The sequence below is a fragment of the Gadus chalcogrammus genome, chromosome 8, assembly GCF_026213295.1.
Source record: "Gadus chalcogrammus isolate NIFS_2021 chromosome 8, NIFS_Gcha_1.0, whole genome shotgun sequence".
Lineage (NCBI taxonomy): Eukaryota > Metazoa > Chordata > Actinopteri > Gadiformes > Gadidae > Gadus > Gadus chalcogrammus.
Window position 1 is genome coordinate 25,072,179 of NC_079419.1, and position 23,865 is coordinate 25,096,043.

The 23,865-nt window shown below is 44.7% G+C and overlaps 1 protein-coding gene across 1 annotated transcript in view; it reads left to right on the top strand.

The window, feature by feature from the left end:
• Nucleotides 1-23,865, top strand: part of ephb3a (eph receptor B3a) — a 66,866-nt gene that overhangs the window by 1,826 nt on the left and 41,175 nt on the right. The window contains exons 2-3 of the mRNA XM_056596305.1: nt 15,418-15,482; nt 20,080-20,752. Of these exons, the coding sequence (XP_056452280.1) occupies nt 15,418-15,482; nt 20,080-20,752 (738 nt within the window). The remainder of the gene's footprint in view (nt 1-15,417; nt 15,483-20,079; nt 20,753-23,865) is intronic.

The window sequence follows — 23,865 nt, forward strand, 5'->3', positions numbered from 1 at the left end:
CATTTGTCCTCTGGGACTAAATAGTCCCAACAGATTGTCTCAGTGAATTTGAATGCATAGTGAACGGAAGTCTATCTTGTGATCTATCTTGGCATGTGGCTTCAATTTCACTGCCGAATGGAGGGACTGTTTACACAACACTGACGTGTTTGGGTTATTGTTGAGAGTGGATATTACACTTGGAAATGTCCTGTTTTTGATGTTTAATTGACTCCTGTTTATCTGGAGAGAAAATCTCCTGATATTGTTGGTTGAAATGCTGAAGCTATAGGTAGCTGCAAGAGCAGCTACCTGTATTCATAGAACCAAAACAATTAGTATCCAACCCAAGGGAGTTTTCTCCTATGCATTATAAGATATAGCTGTAGATGCCTCAACCCTCATCAGTTGCCTTGTTTGTGACGAGCTCACGGTAGGCTACATGATATTGGCTCCACGATTTGATATTGGGAATAGAAGCCCTTCCAGGGCGAGGCAAGACCGGTTCGCCCTGGCTGGGTTTATTCCCGATATGGACCATTCTAAACATTATTATTACACGGCTACTTGCCAAAAGAAAAAAATATCTTCACACGGTTTATTTTTAGAATTGATTTGATTTTTATCTTGTCAATGTCTCTGGCATCCAAAACTTTGTGCCGCTTTGCTTCATTGCCCTCTTCTATGCTGCTGTCATATCTTGGTCTTTTCTTCACTGCCGGGTGACAACTCAGCCTTTAACCAAGGTCCAAATTTACCGTATTTCCCAAAATATCAAGAATATTAAATATTAAATGATCGGAAACTCATCCATAGTGGCCTGGTATAGGCTTTATTTTTTCATAGTGGCTTCGTACGGTGACCGTAAGAATAGCAATTAGGCTTCGTACGGCGCGCCGTAAAAATACTGCATTAGTCTATTTTCACGGCAGGTTATGGTTAGGGTTAGGGTAAGGGTTAGGGCTAGGGTTAGGGTTATTACTATAATTAATTACTATAATTACGGTCGGCCCGGTTAGGGTTAGGGTTAGCGCCGAGCAGACTGACCGTCAAGTGCGGTCACGTGACAAGCTCGGTCGCCGTACGAATCAATAGTATCTGTCTGCGTCCTGCAAGACGGAGGCGTAACTTGTAGGAGGCGTAACTTGTACTAGGAGGCGTAACTTGTTATTTTCTAAATCGCGGTCCACGCGAGATCTTTCTCTTTTCGCGGTAAACAAAAAGCGTTGTAAATCACGGTTCACACGAGATCTTCATTGAAGTCGGGTCTTCCGATATTCATGACGGTAAGTCAATTTAAGGCCTAATATTTGATGTCCGAGTTGCGGACCACTGCTACATACAGATCACTTCCGCAATTTAGAAAAGTACTAGACACGCCTCCGACTACAAGTTACGCCTCCGACTACATGTTACGCCTCCTAGTGCAAGTTACGCCTCCTCCGACTACAAGTTACGCCTCCTACTACAAGTTACGCCTCCGTCTTGCAGGACGCAGACAGACCCAACTCGTACGAATAGCCACTGCCTTATTTTTTTCCGATGGGCTTCATATCAGCTGACTTCGATTATGGCTTGTTTCCACCGATCGCTGTGGTTACGTCCGGTACGATTAGGTGCAGTAGGTGTAGTACAGTTAAGAGCGGTTAGGTGCGACTCAGTTACAGCTCGTGTTTCCACCGCCGACAGTACCATTATGTATGAAGGTATTATTGTAGCAAAAGTCTTTAGCACCTGTAACTACAAATTTTGAATGCCTACACTAAAGTCACAGTCAATTTGACCTTGTATATATTTATTTTGCATGTGTACTCTAAAGTCACAAATGTGTAACAGTACATTTGAAGTCGTAAATATTCTTTCTACCATTGTAAACACAAAATAGGGTCTTACGAGTACGCAAGTCTGTGTTACAGGTGCACAAATCCTTTTGCTACAATCATTGCAGCGCAGTTGGTGCAAAACACATTTGCATGCCCAAAATGTGTGCATTCGTAAACCAACATTTTGAACTAATGCATCAGAAGTTGAACATCTGTGAAAAATTTCCTCACAAATAAAATGATATAGAACGCTATGTTGATTCAGCATTTTAATGAGCGAGCACAAGTCCATCGTTACAACTGCTCGAATCTGCTCCTGCAAGTCTCAGCTGTGGGTTTTTTTGCAGGTAGTTTTGCAACACGCCTAGGTGGTACATGTGAAGCAAAAGTGATTTGTGTCCGTATGAGGCAGAGCGTCTGTGGGTGGGACAAAATTGCTGCACTAACCAATGAAAGTCGCCGGCAGGGGGTGCATTTTTCTACAATGGGACCATCCAAGCAAACTCTTACTTTCTGGAGCCTTGAAAGTAGACAAGAGGGCATCCTACACGACGGAGTTGGGTATCTTACATTACGTCAAATTAAATTACTTAGTTCAACCGAATTCCCCCCAAATTATTGCATTAACATACCGCAAGTGTCCTTCAATGTATTTTAATGGTCTCACATTTTGGGCATGTTCTCAGATTATGAAACACGGGTGTGCGAATGTGTTTTGCACCAACTGCGCTGCAATAATTGTAGCAAAAGGATTTGTGCACCTGCAGGTACTAAAGACTTTTGCTACAATAATACCTTCATAATTATGGGCGGGCGGAGTTTAAGCAGGAAGGTCGATAGCCGTGGCAGTTACGTAAACATGGTGACATCATAGCAGCCGGACACAGTGTAGCCTGCTAATAAATTCAATGAAAAGAATAAAGAGACACATTAAACAAAAAGCAACAATGGAGGACGTCCAAGAAGGACGGCAATCTTTTGCGCAACATTTTCTTCATTAAACAAAGCTTTCGCCGTTGTCCAGAAATACCTTGCGGGTACTGTGTTTGTTGTTTTTATTACCCCTGTCACACAGAAGCAGGGCTTGAAAACGAAATTATTTTTCAATCGTTCCGCTCCGAACGGAACCGGTATATTTAACGTTTTCGTTCTCCGGTTCGGAACGTAAAATAACGTTTGTTCTTAACGTTCCGGCAGTGTTATTGGCTTATCTATTTTTGTGGTTGATAAAAGGGTGACCAGATGTGTCGCTTTGTGCGGGACAGTCCCGCATTTCCATTACTTTGTACACGTCCCGCAAATTGAGACGTTGTCCCCCATTGTTATTAGGGCTGGCCCGAATTATTAGAATATTCAAATACTCGTTGGGAAAATTAGTATTCAAAGCTTAAATCAGTATTCGGAGCTTCGTTGTTTCACGTATGTGACGTTACCAGAGCGAGGGAGGCAAACTATAAGCGACACCAAGCAGAGAAGCGAGAGAGGTGGAGGAAGAATAGATATCTTGTTTCCCTTTACTTTATAATAACATTAGCGGAATCTGGGAAGGAAAAAAAATGCTTAGTGAAATGCTAACCTTAGCTTAGTTGTTTGTTTACGTTCGCTGTACAGCGCCGCGCCAATCAACTGTGACTGGCTTGCTGCAGAGTTTGAGCGTCTTGCGAATACCCGGTCAATATAATGGATATAATATGGACACATAAGACAATCAATATTCGGATTATGTACAAATCCCCTGAAAAGATGCACGTTCCAGAATGGATTGAAAAGCTCCCGCAAGGGCTGAGACGCCAGAGGACAGCTGATTTGGAACGGAACAACAGCTGTTCGCTTCCACGGGGAAAAACTAAGTAACTCCAACTGACTTAGGCCTACTAATTAACGTTCAAAAGCTATTAAATCTTCAACAAAATATGCATATACTGTCAAAATCGGTTCCAGGTACTATATAGGGATTATTAATGTTGTTTTTGATGGTGTGTTTTTCTGGAATGAGTATTCGAATATTCGCTCGGAAAAACCAACGAGTATTCGAAGCCTGAAAAAGGGCATTCGGGCCAGCCCTAATTGTTATTGACAGTCAGACACTTCCGAGTCGAAAGTCGAAGATCTCCCAGCTTTCTTGCGGCATTTCTCGGAGGCACACCCCCTATTTGTCTTAATCTTTCGGAAATCGGATAGTAGGCCGAGAGCAGTGATGACGCTCTCAAAAAAATGGCTGCGCCTGTGAAGCGATTTTTTTTTTGTATTTGTACCACGTTGGCCATTTTAATGCCGATTTTAAATCGTTTTACACACTTGATTACATTGCTAATTTATTCCGGTCACCAATTTATATTTTGCATGGTCTTGCTGTGCATGCAATACAATGTAAAGTTATGTTGTTTGTTTTCGGACTGGTTTGCTAAAGAGGCTAATGTAGCTAACAATAAAGTTGTTAAGTTGATAATTTACCGGACTACTCGTGGAGTGCTACGGAAGACGTGATCAGAGGCAAAAAAATTACTTTCATCGACAGTGGTCAATTATGTTTAACAACGGACAATTATACAAAAATAATTGTCCGTCAAACTTTGGGAAGGCCCAATCAAGTGAATGTAGCATTCTACAGCATTAAGAAGAGCCGTGTCATAAAACTATCATATCACATTTTGTAAAAAACTTGAATGAATGAATCGTATGACAGAATTTCTTTAAATTTAGTTTTTAAGATACAAAATACGCAAAACAACTTAACATCTTATGAGATTGGTAAAATACTTGTTATAGTAACATGGTCCATTAGACACTGATCATTTTGTTATCAATGGCAAACACATTTTTTGCAGGGAGCCGACGAGAGTTTCTTTGCCAATTGCCATATAGTACTGTGGTTTGGGAAATTAAAATCCCATTAATTTTCATTATAGAGAATTTGATTAAAAGCCTTTATGTTTTAACCATCCAAATTATACGTACCACCTGCCGTTATATTGTGAATCGATGGTATTTGCTCCTGTAGAAGCCACAAGTGAATCAGGGCAACATCAAATTTTTTAGAAAAATAGGTTTTATTCGCGATGTCATTGAACCACTACACTACCCATAAATCCTGAAGAGTGACACAACGTCTTCGATTGGTGGAGCTCGCTGTTACCAGGAAACGTATACTGCACCCGCGAAAGTGAATGACTGCTAATTAGGGGTGTGAATCTTTGGCTTCAGACGATTCGATTCGATTAACGATTCAGTAGTTGGCGATTCGATTCAAGGAAAAATTTATTTTTTTGGAACGATTCGATTAGATTCTGTAAACCACGATTCGATTCAGTAACTTTGAACCAAAATTCTATATCCGTGAAATAAACATGCAATAATGTGACACCCTGTCATGGGTAGATGTGTTGGAGCGTCTTGAACTAGGTGGAAAATCACTCAGGAGCCGACGAGAAGTTTGGAAAAAGATGGGATCTTTTATTTTCCAAATTTAAGGCCCATAAGGCAATAAAAATAAAACGAAAATCAACAAAAAGAAAAATACTTTTCACTAAACAAACTGAATGGGCTTGAGAGTCACAAAAACATCAATTCCAACTTAAGCATACTGGACCTTTATATTATTGCTAGATTTTGGCATAGCCAAAATATACAAAAACTGCAATAAACATAATTACAAAAACTCGGGGTCACTTCCGGTTTACCCGGAAGTTATGACGTTCATTTAAACCCCGTTGACGCGGCACACATTCCCTAATACAAAGTCTAGACGAGACGCTGATAAGACGAACATTTACGCTGTGTTAACATGTAACTTTTAAACTAAATAAACAAACCTGGAATTTGACAACGACATACTTGTTTGAATGGTTATTGCAACAGAACTGGTGACGTTAATGGTTAATGGTATTAAACAGAACGTTGTAATGATGGTACTTGCAAGATTGTATTAAACTGCCGTAGCGCGCATGATAAATGACATGGTTGATAAATTATTTTAAAACAGTAGGAAGGTAACGGAAGACATAGTCAAACAAGACAAACACAGGCAACATTGACGGAGCGCCCCGTCACACACCCCTTGTCAATTTTACCTTTGAAGCCAAAATGCTTCCACACTTTGGATTTCAAGTTTGCTGGTGCATTAACAATCTCGCTGCCGCTCTCTGCCATGTTTGAAATGCACCAGTAGAGGGTGAGGGAGAAAAAAAACTCTTGTGGGACTTCCTTGCAAGCTGACTAGCTGATAGCAGAGTTACGGATTACCGAGCTGCACTTCACAAAATAAACGTGTAAACTAAGTCTTAAAACATTAATCATAATCGATTCATACGATTTAAAGCATTTATATCGATTATTGGTGAAGCCAAAGCGATTCATTCTATTTATTTATTTTAGCAGATCGATTTAGTTGAATTGGTAGGACTGACAATCGATTCATCGATGCATCGCATGAATCGTTACACCCCTACTGCTAATGCTACCAGAAAAAACATGAATCACATTATTACGTACACTCCCCCTGTTGCTAGGGAAACGTATATCATACGCATGTTTGTTGTGTTATGCTTGGATGTGAAAACTTTGCGTAATCAAACAGAACGGAGCACTCCACAGAGAGCGGCTGCTGTTTGATTTCGTAAAAATATATAATAATTACGGTATATTAGAGTAGCTTACATTATAGTATGCAGGCTAAAACTAGCCTTTATTTTTTGAGACACCGACAATACACACACATTGTGGTCATATTGTGAAGAGTTAATCTGAAGAGATGCTCCTGTAGAGGAGGTGCTGTGGAGAGCACTGGCCCTCCTGTTAAGAGAAAGCAATACGAGGAGAGGACTGGTGTGATTATTAAGGACGTATGACCTGATCACAAACCATTTATTAGACTCAAAGGCGCACATCGTCACATGTTTATTAGGGCCCGACCGATATTGATTTTTGAGTGCCGATGCCGATGCCGATTATTTTCAGAGAAAAATTACGATTACGATTTAATCGGCCGATTAAAAAAAAAAAAAAAAAAAGCATATAAAACGTAGTTTTTGATACCTTAAATATACTTTAAACACTCTTAACGAATATGTGAATTGAATGCAGAACCTTTGAGTGTTTTAGAATACATTTACAGTAAAAAATTAGTGTAATTTAAAATGTAAAATAAATAACTAACTCTCAATGTGCTGCGCTCGTGAGCAGTGACTAACACGTGCGTGCTGAGCAGTATGGTCTCACCATTAGAGTCTACAATATAACAAATTAACATGGCCTGGGACCTAAAGAAAAACAGGCACAAAATGCTCAAACAACGCGTCTTGTGTACATTGGTGAGGTGAGCACGCAGCTGCCTGAGCGAGCGTGCTTTCATGTTGTACGGTAAAATTCAATCTCCTCTTTTTTACTCCAGCTAAAGTTGTTAGTTAGCTAGGCGAGTAGGAGCGCAATCTGCAGGATACTAAGCGCAATAACATTTCTAAAAAAAAAAGAAAATCGGTTGTAATCTGTGTCTTTTTGGCAGATGTCGATTATTTTCAAAAAGTCGAATCGGCCGATTAAATCGGCAGGCCGATGAATCGGTCGGGCCCTAATGTTTATATGGCGATATTTTCATGCACGATATAATCATGCCCATATTAGAGTTGCATCCCCCCTCCACCTCACACATCCATACATGCAAACAGATAATTTGTCGACCCCCCCCCCACAAATGCTAAACCTAAAAATCCCTGAAGGAGCGGCGAATGAGGTCAGCTTGACTTGTTTGAGATGTGCATATCCAGCGTCTAAATCAGCATAATGAGAAGACTGTTGCACACAGAGATAAGATGCTTAACTTCACCTCAAGTGGTCTTCGTAATTACGCAACTTATTTTCTTTAATCCTTGCTCCTTTCTCAACTTATTGAGTTTGTCTTAGCCAAAATGTTCATTTTGTATTCCTATTTATAGAGACCTATTTTATTTGATCATGCTCCAATCAGCAGAGACGATGTTTGGCGGTTAATATTTAATGCACCCGCTGGTTGGATGTGAGTATCGTAGCTATTGCACCGTGCTCACAAAGTGAATTAAACATTAGCATCTGTTTGTGTGTGCGTATAAGTGTGGGTTTCTGTGCATGTGTGTTTGTATCAGTTTGTGTTCGTTTTTATGTGTGTGTATGAATGACACTGTGTATGGGTATTTTTTTGTGTGTGTGTGTGTGTGTGTGTGTGTGTGTGTGTGTGTGTGTGTGTGTGTGTGTGTGTGTGTGTGTGTGTGTGTGTGTGTGTGTGTGTGTGTGTGTGTGTGTGTGCGTGCGTGCGTGCGTTTTGGTATTTGTGTGTGTAGGTGTTTTTTGGATGTGTGTGTGTGTTCTCTCTCCACTGCACACTGAGAATACCAAGTTTGATGGCATTCTGTCTCTGGGGATCAAATGCAAGTAAATGCCACGGGGTAGGCTGGGAAAGACATACTGCTCATAGGACCAGATCCCAGTGGAAGACCACCCTCCCCCTACGGTGAGTGGGGGGGGAGGCTCGCTTCACCACAGCTGAAGTTTTACGAGGGACGGGTGAGATTGACACAATTTGGTCCTCACGGCAAAGGAAGCCAAACAGCCATAGGGGGGAGAGAGAGAGAGAGAGAGAGAGAGAGAGAGAGAGAGAGAGAGAGAGAGAGAGAGAGAGAGAGAGAGAGAGAGAGAGAGAGAGAGAGAGAGAGAGAGGGGGGGGGGGAGTCAATCTGTGTGTGTGAGATTGATTGTGAGAGAATACAGTTTCTATATGTGTGTGTTTGATGAAGGAAGTATTTGTGTGTGGTAAAGAGAATGAGTATATGGGCCCTATTTTAACGGTCTGGCGCTATCGCTATTTTACAGGCGGATAAATGACAGTGTCAAAAGGGTTGGTCTGAAGCAGCCTAGTTACCCGTAGGTGTGGTTTTGGCGTAACGTCCGACAAACCAATGAGAGTGCCAGCTCCCATCCCCTTTAAGAGCCATGAGCGCATTTGATTCGGACGAGTTGATATTTTGACAGCGCGTCTGCAGTCTCAGATGAGACAGATGCACATTAATTTCAAACTGCAAATGGCTCAGTTTATTGCCAAATAATATGGCCTAATTCACACATGGAATAAGGGGTTTTCTTCCACAACTTCAGAAATACTGAGTCCTCAAATAAATTTCGGCAAAGAAAATGTATATGATATAACATATGATGTGCGGTAACTGTGGTTTATTTAATGATATACGCAATACATTATAAACATTGTTTCTTATCAGTATTGTATGCTATCCTAATATGCATGTGTCCCCGCGGTAATAGCATTGCCATTGATTGTATTATGCGTTACGTGTTTAGTTTGCGTGTGTTTAAACAGAGCACACACGCGCGCGCCCGCATTCATTCATTCACACTCACTCGCGGTAAAACAATGTTTTTCACGATCAAATACTCATCAATCCTAAAAGTTATGGGAATGTAGGCCTACACGATGTCTCTCTCAAGAAAATATGTGTTTGCTGTACGGTGTTTGCAGATGCATTGATTTAAAAGTACAATTATTACCGCTGAATCAGCTGTTCTTTCCCAAATAATTTACCAAGAATGTACGGCTAGGTTGATGGGAGAAGCAAAGTGTATGCGCGAGGTGCACAAGCAATCCGTATGCATTGCATGCGCATGTATGCATGCGCCCTTAAAATAGCATCTGAACAACGCGCCACTGACTTTAAACCAGGTATTTCCTGGTCAGTAGCGCAATGGTATTCAGAAACGGCAAAATACCGTTTGCGCCAGAACACGCCTCCTCCTTCCGCCGAACCGGTAAATTATGATCAATCCCTAATTTACCGGCGAGTGGCGGTGGTGGGAAAAGAACGCTCTGCGCCAGTTGTAAACTAGCAACGACACATGCGCCAGTGACTAAGTCACTTGCGCCGGATGCAAGATAGGGCCCTATGTGTGTGTGTGCATATGTGTGTGTGTTTCTAAGAGAGAAAGTGCATGGAATTTGAGCTGGTGGTAGATACAGATTTGGGGCCCTATTTTAACGGTCTGAAACGCAAGTGGGAAGCGCAAAGCGCAAGTAGCTTTGTGGGCGGTTCTACGGCGCTATCGCTAATTTACAGGCGGATAAATGACGCTTGCGCCACGGCGCAAGTGTCAAAAGGGTTGGTCTGAAGCAGCCTAATTACCCGTAGGTGTGGTTTGGGCGTAACGTGCAACAAACCAATGAGAGTGCCAGCTCCCATCCCCTTTAAGAGCCATGAGCGCATTTGAATCGGACAAGTTGATATTTTGACAGCGCGTATGCAGTCTCCGATGAGACAGATGCACATGAATTTCAAACTGCAAATGGCTTAGTTTATTGCCAAATAATATGGCCTAATTCACACATGGAATAAGGGGGTTTCTTCCACAACTTCAGAAATACTGAGTCCTCAAATAAATTTCGGCAAAGAAAACGTATGATAGGCTATAACATATGATATGCGGTAACTGTGGTTCTATTTAATGATATACGCAATACATTATAAACATTGTTTCTTATCAGTATTGTATGCTATCCTAATATGCATGTGTCCCCGCGGTAATAGACATTGCCATTGATTGTATTATGCGTTACGTGTTTAGTTTGCCCAAGTGAAGGAGTTCAAGTACCTCGGGGTCTTGTTCGCGAGTGAGGGAACTATGGAGCGTGAGATTGGCCGGAGAATCGGAGCAGCGGGGGCGGTATTGCGTTCGCTTTACCGCACCGTTGTTACGAAAAGAGAGCTGAGCCGCAAGGCAAAGCTCTCGATCTACCGGTCGATCTTCGTTCCTATCCTCACCTATGGTCATGAGGGTTGGGTGATGACCGAAAGGACGAGATCGCGGGTACAAGCGGCCGAGATGAGTTTTCTCAGAAGGGTGGCTGGCGTCTCCCTTAGGGATAGGGTGAGAAGCTCAGCCATCCGTGAGGAACTCGGATTAGAGCCGCTGCTCCTTTACTTAGAAAGGAGTCAGCTGAGGTGGTTCGGGCATCTGGTAAGGATGCCCACTGGGCGCCTTCCTTGGGAGGTGTTTCAGGCACGTCCAGTGGGGAGGAGACCTCGGGGAAGACCCAGGACTAGGTGGAGAGATTATATCTCAACACTGGCCTGGGAACGCCTCGGGATCCCCCCGTCAGAGCTGGTAAATGTGGCCCGGGAAAGGGAAGTCTGGGGCCCCCTGCTTGAGCTGATCCCCCCGCGACCCGACCCCGGATAAGCGGACGAAGATGAGATGATGATGAGAGTGTTTAGTTTGCGTGTGTTTAAACAGAGCACACACGCGCGCCCGCATTCATTCATTCTTTTTAACACTCACTCGCGGTAAAACAATGTTTTTCACGATCAAATAGGCCTACTCATCAATCCTAAAAGTTATGGGCATGTAGGCCTACACGATGTCTGTGTCAAGAAAATATGTGTTTGCTGTACGGTGTTTGCAGATGCATTGATTTAAAAGTACAACTTATTACCGCTGGCGCTGCATCAGCTGTTCTTTCCCAAATAATTTACCAAGAATGTGCGGCTAGGTAGATGAGAGAAGCAAAGTGTATGCGCGAGGTGCACAAGCAATCCGTATGCATCGCATGCGCATGTATGCATGCGCCCTTAAAATAGCATCTGAACAACGCGCCACTGACTTTAAACCAGGTATTTCCTGGTCAGTAGTGCAATGGTATTCAGAGACGGCAAAATACCGTTTGCGCCAGAACACGCCTCCTCCTTCCGCCGAACCGCCCCTTGGGGCGCATGATCAATCCCTAATTTACCGGCGAGTGGCGCTGGTGGGAAAAGAACGCTCTGCGCCAGTTGTAAACTAGCAACGACACATGCGCCAGTGACTAAGTCACTTGCGCCGGATGCAAGATAGGGCCCTTGGTGTGTGTGTGAGCGCAAGTTTTTATGCATATGTATTTGTGTGTGTGTTTGTGAATATACACACACCTCCTAGGAGGAGCCACGGGGGGCTTTGGGGGGCAGTGCACTAGACAAGCAGTGCAGTGTTGGGTCTTGAAGAACAGAACCCCCCTGGATCCCACTACCCCGCCAGCCCCTGGACAGCTTGTGTGTGTGTGTCACGATGTGCTGCAGCATGGCCAGATGTGTCCGGTGTAGATGAATGCTTATGGGCCCCTTGAGCAGCTAAGGGGTTTGACCCCGCTTGTCTTCCCCATCGGCCTCGCTGCTAACCGGGCTTGTTGAACACGCTGCATCTTTGCTCTCATACAGCATCTACCGTATCCGATTCATATTCATTATTCTCCCCATTATTCTTCATATTTACTATCGTAATTATTTATCATATCAATCCTATTCATTATCTTCATTATTCATTAAAGGGACTCTCACCTTTGTTGCATTTTTACACTTTTTTTGGATAAGGTTAAATTGGTATTAATAAGGTAATAACACTCTAATATGCAAGACAGACCCACCAGGAGTAAAAACAAACATTTATTTTACTCTCATAATATTTAGTGAAAACTTCAACCAATAAAATTCTTCGGACCGAATGACCTTATTGGCCGACAGACCTGTCTGTTTGCTGCATGGATATATATGGTTTTCCGTCTGCTTCTTGTGGCGCATTCGGGCCCGCGTCATCAAGGCGCGTCCTCAACTAGAGGGTTTGTTTTGACTCCACGGCAGACAGTAGCGAGTAGCGACCGTAGCGACTGACGATGGCAGACCAAAGTGGTCCACGGCGTACTGAAACTGCACCATTCAGTCCGATTAGGGGACTCATCTCGGACTCAGACTCACAGAGTTACCCTCCTCTGGAGCCTCAGGAAGACCTCCAGACTGTTGGCCACCAACTGCACCATTCAGTCCGACAAGGGGACCCGATTCGGCCTCAGAAGCCAAGTGGTCCCGCTCCCCTGGATGATTCTCAGGACCTCCAGACCGTTGGCAACCAACCGCACCACTCAGTCCGATTAGGGGACCCGTTTCGGACTCAGACGCGAAGTTGTCCCGCTACTCTGGAGCTCCGGGAAGACCTCCAGACCGTTGGCACCCAACCGCACCACTCAGTCCGATTACGGGACCCATTTCGGACTCAGACGCGACGTTGTCCCGCTACTCTGGAGCTACAGGAAGACCTCCAGACCGTTGGCACCCAACCGCACCACTCAGTCCGATTACGGGACCCATTTCGGACTCAGACGCGACGTTGTCCCGCTACTCTGGAGCTACAGGAAGACCTCCAGACCGTTGGCACCCAACCGCACCACTCAGTCCGATTACGGGACCCATTTCGGACTCAGACGCGACGTTGTCCCGCTACTCTGGAGCTACAGGAAGACCTCCAGACCGTTGGCACCCAACCGCACCATTCAGTCCGATTAGGGGACCCATTTCGGCCTCAGACGCTACGTTGTCCCGCTACTCTGTTTGTAATGCTCATACACCTTTCTTATACTCAGTGGGACCACTGTCCTTCAACATGGGGCCTCAAAACGGTATCACACGAAGCCCATAAAATTACAGTGAGCCACCTGCTAAATTTCTTGTTTACTAGACCCCTGGTAGATATTATGACCCCTGGGAGTCTAAACATAACCCATGGGAGTCTAAACATAACCCATGGGAGTCTAGAACTTTTGTACTGTAGCGACCCTGGGACAGTTAAATAGTTTGTGTGTTATGTGTTACATTATATTTCGTTGTCCGCTATGCCAGTTATTCTATGTGCATGTATTGTAATGTTCTTCTTGTCAATCAGCGTGGGGGCGAATCATTAGGTCAGCTGGGGGAGGGACTTGGAAGAACAGGAGGGTGGGGGCCTGCACGCGAGTGAGACCGTGTCGGGGGTTGCCGGGGTAACCGGGGTTTGTTTAATGTCGGTTTTCTGCCGTTGGTTACAATGTTACGGGTTTCAGTGACCTGGTTTTGGTTCATTAAAACTACCTTCAACTACTAATGACTCGACATCATTATGTCACCGGCGAGGTCGTTACAGTACTCTAAAAAATAACGCTTAGTTTTGTACTCTAAAAAATAACGCTTAGGGGGTGGGGCATTGGAGGAAGGCGGGATGATTTGAATGTGCTGTAATTCTCAAATGCAACAAAGGTGAGAGTCCCTTTAATAGCACTTTTCAAACCTATTAATTTGGCTCTGTTGTCTACGGTATCACGCTGTGTCTCCGGCGTCATGTCGTGTCTATGCTCCACAATTTATATTCCAGTTGGCATTCGATCATGCAATGCACAGACTGTTTATGAAACACGTTGGCTATGTGTGTTTATCAGTATGGCATTATCAGCCACTTATTAAACAAGCTGAACGGCTGATAAGGGACGGATTCAATGAGAGAATTCATTCTAGCAGCATCACTCATAGAGGACCCGGACAGGCTAAGACCTGTTGGATAAAACCAATAGTTAATTACAAGCAAACAATAAGCTCTGGTGGCATCCGCCCAACAGAAGAATGAAGCCTGGTTCAACATTTTAAACGATTTACAACTGCCGCCCTGGTAGGTCATTAAGAGTGTAGCGCGGTCGCAGGGAGAGCCCCTCCCCGGTGTTTACCCAGCAGATCTCTGTCAAGGTGGAAGACAGGTTTTAAAGGAGACGAACCCTGGTGGTTTAATCACAGCTCACAACCACATGCAAACAGATTGCTCTCCACAGTATCCCCCCCCCCTGACTACGCACACACACACACACACACACACACACACACACACACACACACACACACACACACACACCCACCCAGCCCCTTGCTTAAGGATCATGTCGTGGTTTGGATAGTGACACCTTTAATTACACAATGTGTACAATGGCTACACACGTCAGGGTGTATTGCAGAACACAATGGAAAACAGAGAGAGGTTTTTGTGTTTGTATTCACAAACACAAAAAAAACCTCTTTTGCAAAGTTGTAATGAACACGTGAGCGCGGAACCGACAACCTCTAACTGAGCCACTTCCCAACCAAGTCCATTGATCCTGGACGTTGACTCATGCCTCTGAGGCCATTTGTCGTCCCCCCCCCCCCCTCCCCCCAACACACACACACACAGAGTCCTTAACACCCAGGTGATCAGAACACATCAGGGTCACCTGCAGTTGGGCCAAGTCGGTGACAGTAAGGTTTCTGTGTTTGGATGTGTGTTTGTGTGCGTGCGTGTTTGGATTGGCAACAAAATGATTGGGAAACAAATAAATACAAATTAATTGTATTTATTTGTTCACATTGATGATGTCAGCAGTTTAGTCCAAACAAATATTAAGGGTGACGGTTGGGGTCCTCGTGCAGATGGCAGCCATCATGGCGATGATGAAAAAGCTTTTGTTATTCTCCGTCTTTCTCAAATACTTGAGTGCGAATGTTTTCTGTTATGCTTGACGTCTTAGAAGCGGCTAAGTGTGTTCTACCGTAAACACCCTTTGGTTTAAGGAAGGCTATAATTATTACTGATGGCTAATGTGTCCTGATGGCCATTACACCCAGCCCCCGGGGGAGGGGCTGGCTGACGTTAAGGGGTCGTGAAGAAGAAGAAAAGAATATTACCTGTTGAAAACAGAGAGAGCCCTGACAATGGTGTGTTCGCTGCTGTTGTATAATGGCTGTTGTTTATGTTGACAAGGCCTCCCATTCCTCTGTTCCAGAGACCCTAATGGACAGTCGGTGGGCGACCACAGAGCTGGCATGGACCACCTTCCCAGAGAGCGGGGTAGGTGTGTGTGTGTGTGTGTGTGTGTGTGTGTGTGTGTGTGTGTGTGTGTGTGTGTGTGTGTGTGTGTGTGTGTGTGTGTGTGTGTGTGTGTGTGTGTGTGTGTGTGTGTGTGTGTGTGTGCGTGCGTGCGTGCGTGCGATTCTTTGCTCATCTGGTGTGTGTGTGTGTGTGCGTGCGTGCGACATGTCTGTGGGCTGCTTTGGTTTTGATTTTATTTCTTGTTTACTCCCATTTATATTTCTGTGTGCTCACTACGAAACATCCACGCAAAGTGTTTCAACAATTTATTTGTGTGTGTGTTTTGTCTCGACTTGTGTTCGATTTTACAGCATGTGTTGTGTGCTGGATGAGCCTGTGTCTGCGCCCCCCACTGTTTAATATCTCTGTTTATATAGGGCTGTGTTTGTCTTTGTTTCCCTGGATGCTGGGAGCCAATGGGCAGCGCTTTGTGAGCCAATAAAGTATAGTTTTAGTATTTAAAATAATAAAAACAAGTTGGCGCTACAGTGCCGGCATTGTCCTGAGACATAGCCCGCGAATCCAAAGAGCCCCTAATTACAAACACACCTTGATTTAAAAAAAACATAACAATAAAACCTTGATGAGGGAAGAAAAAAAGAAAGGCGAGTAAAGGAAAGTGGTGTCTGTATCCCCGCGGCCCGCCCACCCTGAAGACCAACTAACCTAAAGCACATGTCTCTCTGTTAGAACCAACAGCCGACAATGCATTACAGGCAGGAGTTAAGGTTTTCACACGCACACACACACACACGCAGGCACACAAAGCCTCATCCACACACATGCACGCACATGCACACAAACACGCATTCACACATGCACACACACACACCTCACCACCAATAGGAATGGTGAGAAAATAAAGCAACATGAATTTGACCCTGGGGCTAACAGCCTGACAGAAGCCCCCCCCCCCCTCTCCACACTCTCCGGCTGGGGTAATTTGTCTTTGCTACGTGAGCGCAGAGTCAGTCAATGGAAACGGGGTGGGTTGCCATGGAAACGATCTTGTGCAGCCCATCTTCTCCCCCTCTTCCTCTTCCTCTTCCTCTTCTTCTTCGTCTTCCTCTTCTGAATGTCCCGGCATCAGCTTATAACCGTATAACCTCCATCTTACAAGAAGGCGCCACGAACCACTGATACATTCTCCATTAACATATTTGTCAGGTATCGAATCAATGTGGTCTCACTCCCTCGCTCTCTCACTCTCTCTCTCTCGCTCTCTCTCTGGATAATAAATTGTGCATAAGCTACCAGAACTGCATTGACTTGCATGCATTCTTTTTCTCTGGGTTAAAATAATCAATTGCAAGAAAGCTCCTTCTATATGGAAATAAGGCTTTCAAAGCAAGGGGGAGATTATACATGGCAAATTGATTGACTTCTTGCAAGGCCACGTCCACATTGGACCATATTGTTACCTTAACAATTATAATATGTTCATAAATTGAACATGACTATTTTTGACAATTTATTTCCATTAATCCTTTTGTCATCGGGTTCATTCTGTTAAATGGATGGGTTTGTTTTGCATGCATGTACTTTGTTGTGTTGTATTTATATTCTGGTATTGCCCTGTTGTTCTTGTTTATTTCATCCCTCAGTAATCAAGAGACATCTTTGAAATAATTGTTCATGATCTCATGATCATTTGATTGGAGAATGTGATAAAGTTACTCCACAGTTTCTATAAATCATTGAATATGCAAATAAAGAAACAATCAAGATATCAGCTTACTATTATTTCTGATCTTGAATCAACGAGAGACAGACCACCAACTGAGAGATGGCTGAACTATCTATCTGTCACTCACAACTGCTCACACTGCTACTCTATAACCATGTGCTACACAACAGATACCCATAGGGTTTAAAGTAATATGTTATATGCCAACTGTACAAGTAGGCACGGAAATAACTATGGCAAAAATTAATCACCATTCTCATTTCTAACTTTCTGGGCATTGTTGGCCCTTAGCCCTCATTAAAAGTGAAACCATCACTCTAGCGCTGGTAGCGCAGTGTGGAAAGCTCTCCAAGAGAGAGACACAGAGTGAGTACAAAGGGTTTCAGAAGCGCTGACATTAAACATTCAGGCATATTTCCTGGCATATTTCTTGCATATTGATGCACTGAAGGCAGTCAAGTTCGTCCTTTTGATCTTTTTATTTTTCAAAGCTGGAAAGAATCGCATAGAAAGGCCGCTGCCCTCCAAATCAGCCCAGTTTAGTAAATATACTCAATGCAAACATTCTGAAGCAAAGGGAGCGAGGGCAAGAATTATGTATTCCACTTAAGTTGAAGACTCTCCGAGTGTTGACATGGTGCAATCAGGGGCTGATGACAGCACATACAGAGAAGCCCTTTAATGAATAAACACAAGTGTGCATACAGGGCACGTTGGAAGATAAACTCATTACCCGGACATCTCTCGGTACCGTCAGCCAAGTTATTATTGGGTCAGGTTTGTTTTTCAACTATGCTTATTAGGCACTGGCTGGTAATATGCTTGATGTAAATAGGCCTATGTGTTTTGGGTCATATATATATATTTTTTAACAATATCTGTAATTGTGCTGATATAGAAGTTTCAACCAAGATATTTCATTAAACAGCCAGTATACTCTTTTAGTATACTCTTTTAGTGTTCTATTTTCAGTTTACTCTTTTAGTATACTATTTTCAGTATACTATTTTCAGTATACTCTTTTAGTATACTATTTTCAGTGTACTGTTTTCAGTATACTATTTTAGTATTCTCATATTCACTCTTTTAGTGTACTCTTTTTAGTTTGCTAACTCCAGGATACTCTTTGTGTAAACTTTTTTAGTATCCTCTTTAGTATACTATTTTCAGTATACTCTGAGTTTTCAGTGCATAGGAGAATAGTCCTGGTGCTTTTACAATTTTGTTATTTTGTTTACTAGCCGTTGTGTCCTCAGCATTTCTACATCAGGAGATTCGTCCCTGAGGGTGATTCAGACTTGATGCTTTATATGTGTACATCGGTGTCAGTAGTATCAGTAGAATCTCTGGCTTGTTTTGGGAGGAGGGGTTACAAGGGGTGGGATATGATGCAGAATAAACGCAGCTGCTGTCACTACTGTGGTTTGACCACAGACAGCATGGAAGCAGAACGGGCAGATCTCATCACGATCATCTTAAATGTTGCTGCAACGATGCATCGTATACTCCGTTGCATCCACAACATCCAAAGCATAGATGATAGAATGGAGCATGAGTTAGGGACAAATTATTTATGTTATTATTTATTATTTACATACGACGCATGAAAGAGCCGTCATCAACAAGCCCACTCAAGTGATGTGAGATATACAGACTTTCTACTTGTCATTTACACATAATGTAATTTACATTTTCTCCAGAGTAAATACTAACTCAGGGGTGGTATTTTTTCAGGAGAATTTCGGGGTACAAATGTCAGGATATGTTGTTCAGACGTACGGCCCAGCCGGAGAATATCAGGAGAATAGACCAACAGAATATAACATTTAAGATGATCGGGATGAGTTTGGCCCGTTCGGCCTCCATGCCTGCCTCTTGGTAGTACAGTGCAGTTACAGCGGCCACACTTATCCCGCCTCTTGCAAACTTATGGTGTGTTCCAGATGCATTGTACACCACCCGCACGAGTTGCTCTTGTGACGTTATTTCCTGGCTTGTAGCAGTTATAACGCATCAATGTTTGCATCAATATACGACAAGTCGGGAAAGAACAGTGAATAGCTAGTTATAGTTATCTACATTAGCCTCTTTAGCAAACCAGCTCGAATACAAACCAGATTAAAGCAGCAATGTTATCAGTGTGTAAGAGCATTTGAAATCGACATTAAAATGACCAACATGGTAAAAAAATAAATAATTAAATACATCTCATTATGGGCGTAGCCACCTTTGTTTGCATAGTCAAACGGTTAACCTCACTGAACTCGATGGACTCCCACAATCCCGAAATATTAAGACCAAAATGGAGCATGGCTCGGTGAAATGCCGCAAGTAGAGCTGGGAGATTTTCCAACTTGCAACTCGTGCGGGTGAGTTACGAGCCATCTCAAACACACCATTAGACCCTACGAAATATCCCGCTCCTTGCAAGCCTCCCCCCGAAACCACCCGGAGATTTGACTGATGTCTGAACGACACCGATGTCCGCATCGGTGTCGCATCAAGTTTGAATCACCCTCAGGGTCGAATCTTCGAAAAAAATGCGGAGGACATGTCTGAAAACGGCTTTAATTTGCAGCTAAAACCACCATAGCCTTGTGTGCCTTTGTGCTTGTGTGTCTAGGTTTGCATTAATATGTTGGTGTCTGTTTTTGTAGTTAAAACAGCAGTATTATGTGTTTCTTTCACATTTTATAATTTGTGCATTTCGCCGTGAAATTGAAATTTGGTGGATTGGATTCAACATCTGTATGGACCGAACATCTGGCTCCATTGTTTGAAGACCTACTTTCCCCAACCCACATACCCAGTATGCACTCCCAGGTAGCATCACCCCTTGCTGTTTCTAACATGTGTTTCAAACACGCTTATTTGCTCCTATTGGCCCAGTGGGAGGAAGTGAGCGGCTACGACGACTCCATGAGCCCCATCAGAACCTACCAGGTGTGCAACGTCCGCCAGCCCAACCAGAACAACTGGCTTCGAACCGACTTCATTCCGCGGCGCTCCGTGCTGCGCGTCTACGTGGAGCTCAAGTTCTCGGTGCGGGACTGCGCCAGCATCCCCAACATCCCGGGCTCCTGCAAGGAGACCTTCAACCTGTTCTACTACGAGGCAGATGGGGACACGGCCACCGACGCCAGCCCCCTGTTCCGAGAGAACCCCTATGTCAAGGTGGACACCATCGCCCCCGACGAGAGCTTCTCCCTGCTTGAGGCGGGCCGCATCAACACCAAGCTACGCAGTTTCGGGCCACTCTCCAAGGCCGGCTTCTACCTGGCCTTCCAGGACCTGGGCGCCTGCATGTCGCTCATCTCCGTGCGCGTCTTCTTCAAGAAGTGCTCCACCACTATCGCCAACTTCGCTGTGTTCCCCGAGACGGCCACGGGCGCGGAGGCCACCTCGCTGGTGATTGCGCCGGGAGCCTGTGTCTCCAGCGCCATGGAGGTGTCCGTGCCGCTCAAACTGTACTGCAACGGGGATGGCGAGTGGATGGTCCCGGTGGGCTCGTGCACCTGCATCGCCGGCTTCGAGCCGTCCGGCGAAAACACACAGTGCCAGGGTGAGTGTGTGTGTGTGTGTGTGTCTGATTAACTAGACTCCTGCCTGGGTTTTGGTGATTTAGTTAAAGCTCCTTTATATGCTCAGTGTCAAGTCATCTGCTACCCCCCCCCCCCCCCCCCCGCCATCCCCACCTCTCTGCGTTTATTGTGTGTTGGCTGAAAAGGATGGGGAGGGAGGGAGGAGGAAGGGAGAGGAGAGTATGAATTGATGAGGTGTTGCAGAGAAGAGCAGCATACAAATATTGTCCCTCCTCCCTCCCTCGAGAAGGGAGGAGAGGAGAGGAGCGTGGTTGGGGAAGGAGAGGAGAGATGTGGGGGAGGCTCAAAATGGAGTGCCATTGGTTTGTTGAGAGGAGGCAAGCAGAGTTGTCGTGAAGGAGAGGTTTTCCAAGGCCGAATACACAGAGAGCTGTTTCTAAAAAACTGAGAAGGAAGGGAGAAAATGTGAGCGACAAAGAAAGAGGTGAGAGAGGAAGGAGAGAGAGAGGGGATATCTATCAATACAGAGGGAGAGGAGAGAGAGGAGAGCAGTTAGCGAGGGTTAAAGGGTGTGAATTGCCAACGTGTAGAGAGACAGGCACAGTGCTAGGCACGAGCAGCGGCAGAGAGGGAGAGAGGGGCTACAGGAAAAAAAGGAAAACAATTTCGCCGTCGCACCTAGGCGGCGGTAGCTCAACACGGACCACGGACAGAGCACGACTGCGGCCGCTTGAGGTTCAAGGTTAAAAGCCTTGGGATTCAGGCTAGGTGGTGGTGCTGCTTGTGTCGGTGTTGTGGTTGCAGAAGTGGTGATGCTGGAGGTGGTGATGCTGGGGTTGATGATGGGGGGGCTGGTGGTGGTGGTGGTGGTAGTGATGGGGGTGGTGGTGGTGGTGGAGGTTGTAGTGATGGGGGTGGTGGTGGTGGTGGTAGTGATGGGGGTGGTGGTGGTGGTAGTGATGGGGGTGGTGGTGGTAGTGATGGGGGTAGTGATGGGGGTGGTGGTGGAGGTGGCGGCGGTGGGGGATGGTGGTGGAGGTGGCGGCGGTGGGGGGTGGAGGGAGGGATGAGGAGGAAGTGTAATTTCCTCGGCGGCCTAACGTTAGTTAATCTGCAGGCAGCCAACACTCATTAACACAACTCACACTGGCCTGAGCCAACATCACTGTGGCAACATTAATCACCCCGACGTTTCATTTGTTACGGTGGCGGTGGCAGCGGTTGCGGCAGCGGCAACAGAGCTGCTTACGCTTGCACACACACCAGAGAGAGAGAGAGGGGACGGGGAGCGAGATACATTATAACATCGAGAGAGAGAGGAAGATGGAGTAAAAAGTAAGGTAGAGAGAGAATAGGAGCAGGAGGATGGAGGAAGTGGAGAGGAAGATGAATGAGAACCTAAAGGGGATATGAGAGAGAGAGAGAGAGAGAGAGAGAGAGAGAGAGAGAGAGAGAGAGAGAGAGAGAGAGAGAGAGAGAGAGGATGCGGCTTAGGGCGTATTTTGTGATGCAGCAGAGAACAGGAACCCCCCCTGCCCACCATAGAGGTTCATGGACTAAAGCCAGGCAGGGTGGGCATCCTGCACTGTTTAAAAATAGATAACCAAGAAGAGAAACAAACAAACCTAGGAGGAGGAGAGGATGTGGTGTGTGGGAAGGGGGTGTTATTCAGACCACCGAGGGGAGCAGGGTCGCGGAGTCCTGTGAATCTCCACCACCGGCATCATCTTCCTCAGCTCAGATTCTTCACCAGCTTCACCAAGTACGATTGGGGGCCGTTACCCTCCGAGATCCCCCTGGAAGTGACATCCGAATGGAATGTACGTTCCAACTCAAGAACCACTTAGCTTAACTGGTTAATCTTTCCCCTACCTCAACCCCTATGTTTGTCTCTCTCTTTGAATCTCTCTCTTTTCATCTCCCTCCGTCCCCAGCTGTCTCCTCTTCACTCCTTTCTCCCTCTCCATGTCACTCCCTCTCTCTCTCCCTCCCTCAATCCCCCTTTTCTCTTTATCTCTTTCTTCCTCTCCTCCTCCTCCTCCCTCACTCATCTTTCTCCCTCCCTCTCTCCGCCTCTCTCTATCTATTTCTTCCTCTCCTCTCCTCTCCCCCTCCCTCAATCTCTCTCCCTCAATCTCCATTTTCTCTTTGTCTCATCCTTCCTCTCCTCCTCCCCCCTCCAACTCTCTCTCCTAACTGGTTTTATGAGCCGTCATGCTGGGAGTACAGATGTTCCCAGAGCCACAGTTTTACACAATGAGTCAGGAATGTTGAAGTGTTGGAGGGTGAGTGCTGGGTGGGTCTTCCTCAGGGGGGAGGGGCGTAAGGTTGCGTCTGTCACTCCGACATCCCTTGCGTGCTAGTTTGCTAACCTTCTAACGTGCTAATGTGCTAATGCTAGGGCTCCCTTTCGAGGGGCTTCTGATGGTTCTGTGAACTCGCAGACCTATTGATATATTTGTATTTATGTATTTATTTATTTATTTGTGCTATTCTTTTTTTTGTTCATTTATATTCATAGAAACCTACACAGTGTTTCCCCCAGAAAATGTCTTAGTCAAGGTGGTCAAGGTGCGGGGGGTTGGGGGGGTTCTTCGTTGAGGGTTTCAGTTCTCAGTCTGCTTTCTGTCCCTAAGAGAGTTTTGGGCTTTGTTAATGCATAATAATTACATTTTTTTTATTACGTTTTTTTATATATTTATATATATTTGTAGTATTGTTTTTTTATTTTTTATACATTGGTAGTCAAGGCGGGCCCTATTGTTGTTAAGGCGGCCACCTTAACCATACAGTGCTGGGGGAAACACTGATATAATATACAAATAACCTTACCCTTTACATATTTTCGATTATTCTAATAATTTTTTGTTTTATTTAATTTATTTCGAATAAATTATTACTCAAATTGATAATTGCTAAATATTAAACATTATAATCATAATAAATATTTCTTATTCATGTATATATTTAATGTTTTATGTTTCCATAATATCACCACATCTAATTAAATGGTTTGACGTAACATATATAATGTGAATTGGTTGTGTTTTGGCTGGTTTTTTTATCGTGCTGCTGATAGGGATACACGCTGAAGCCACGCATATTGAAGGTATATTGAAGGTATATTGCAGGT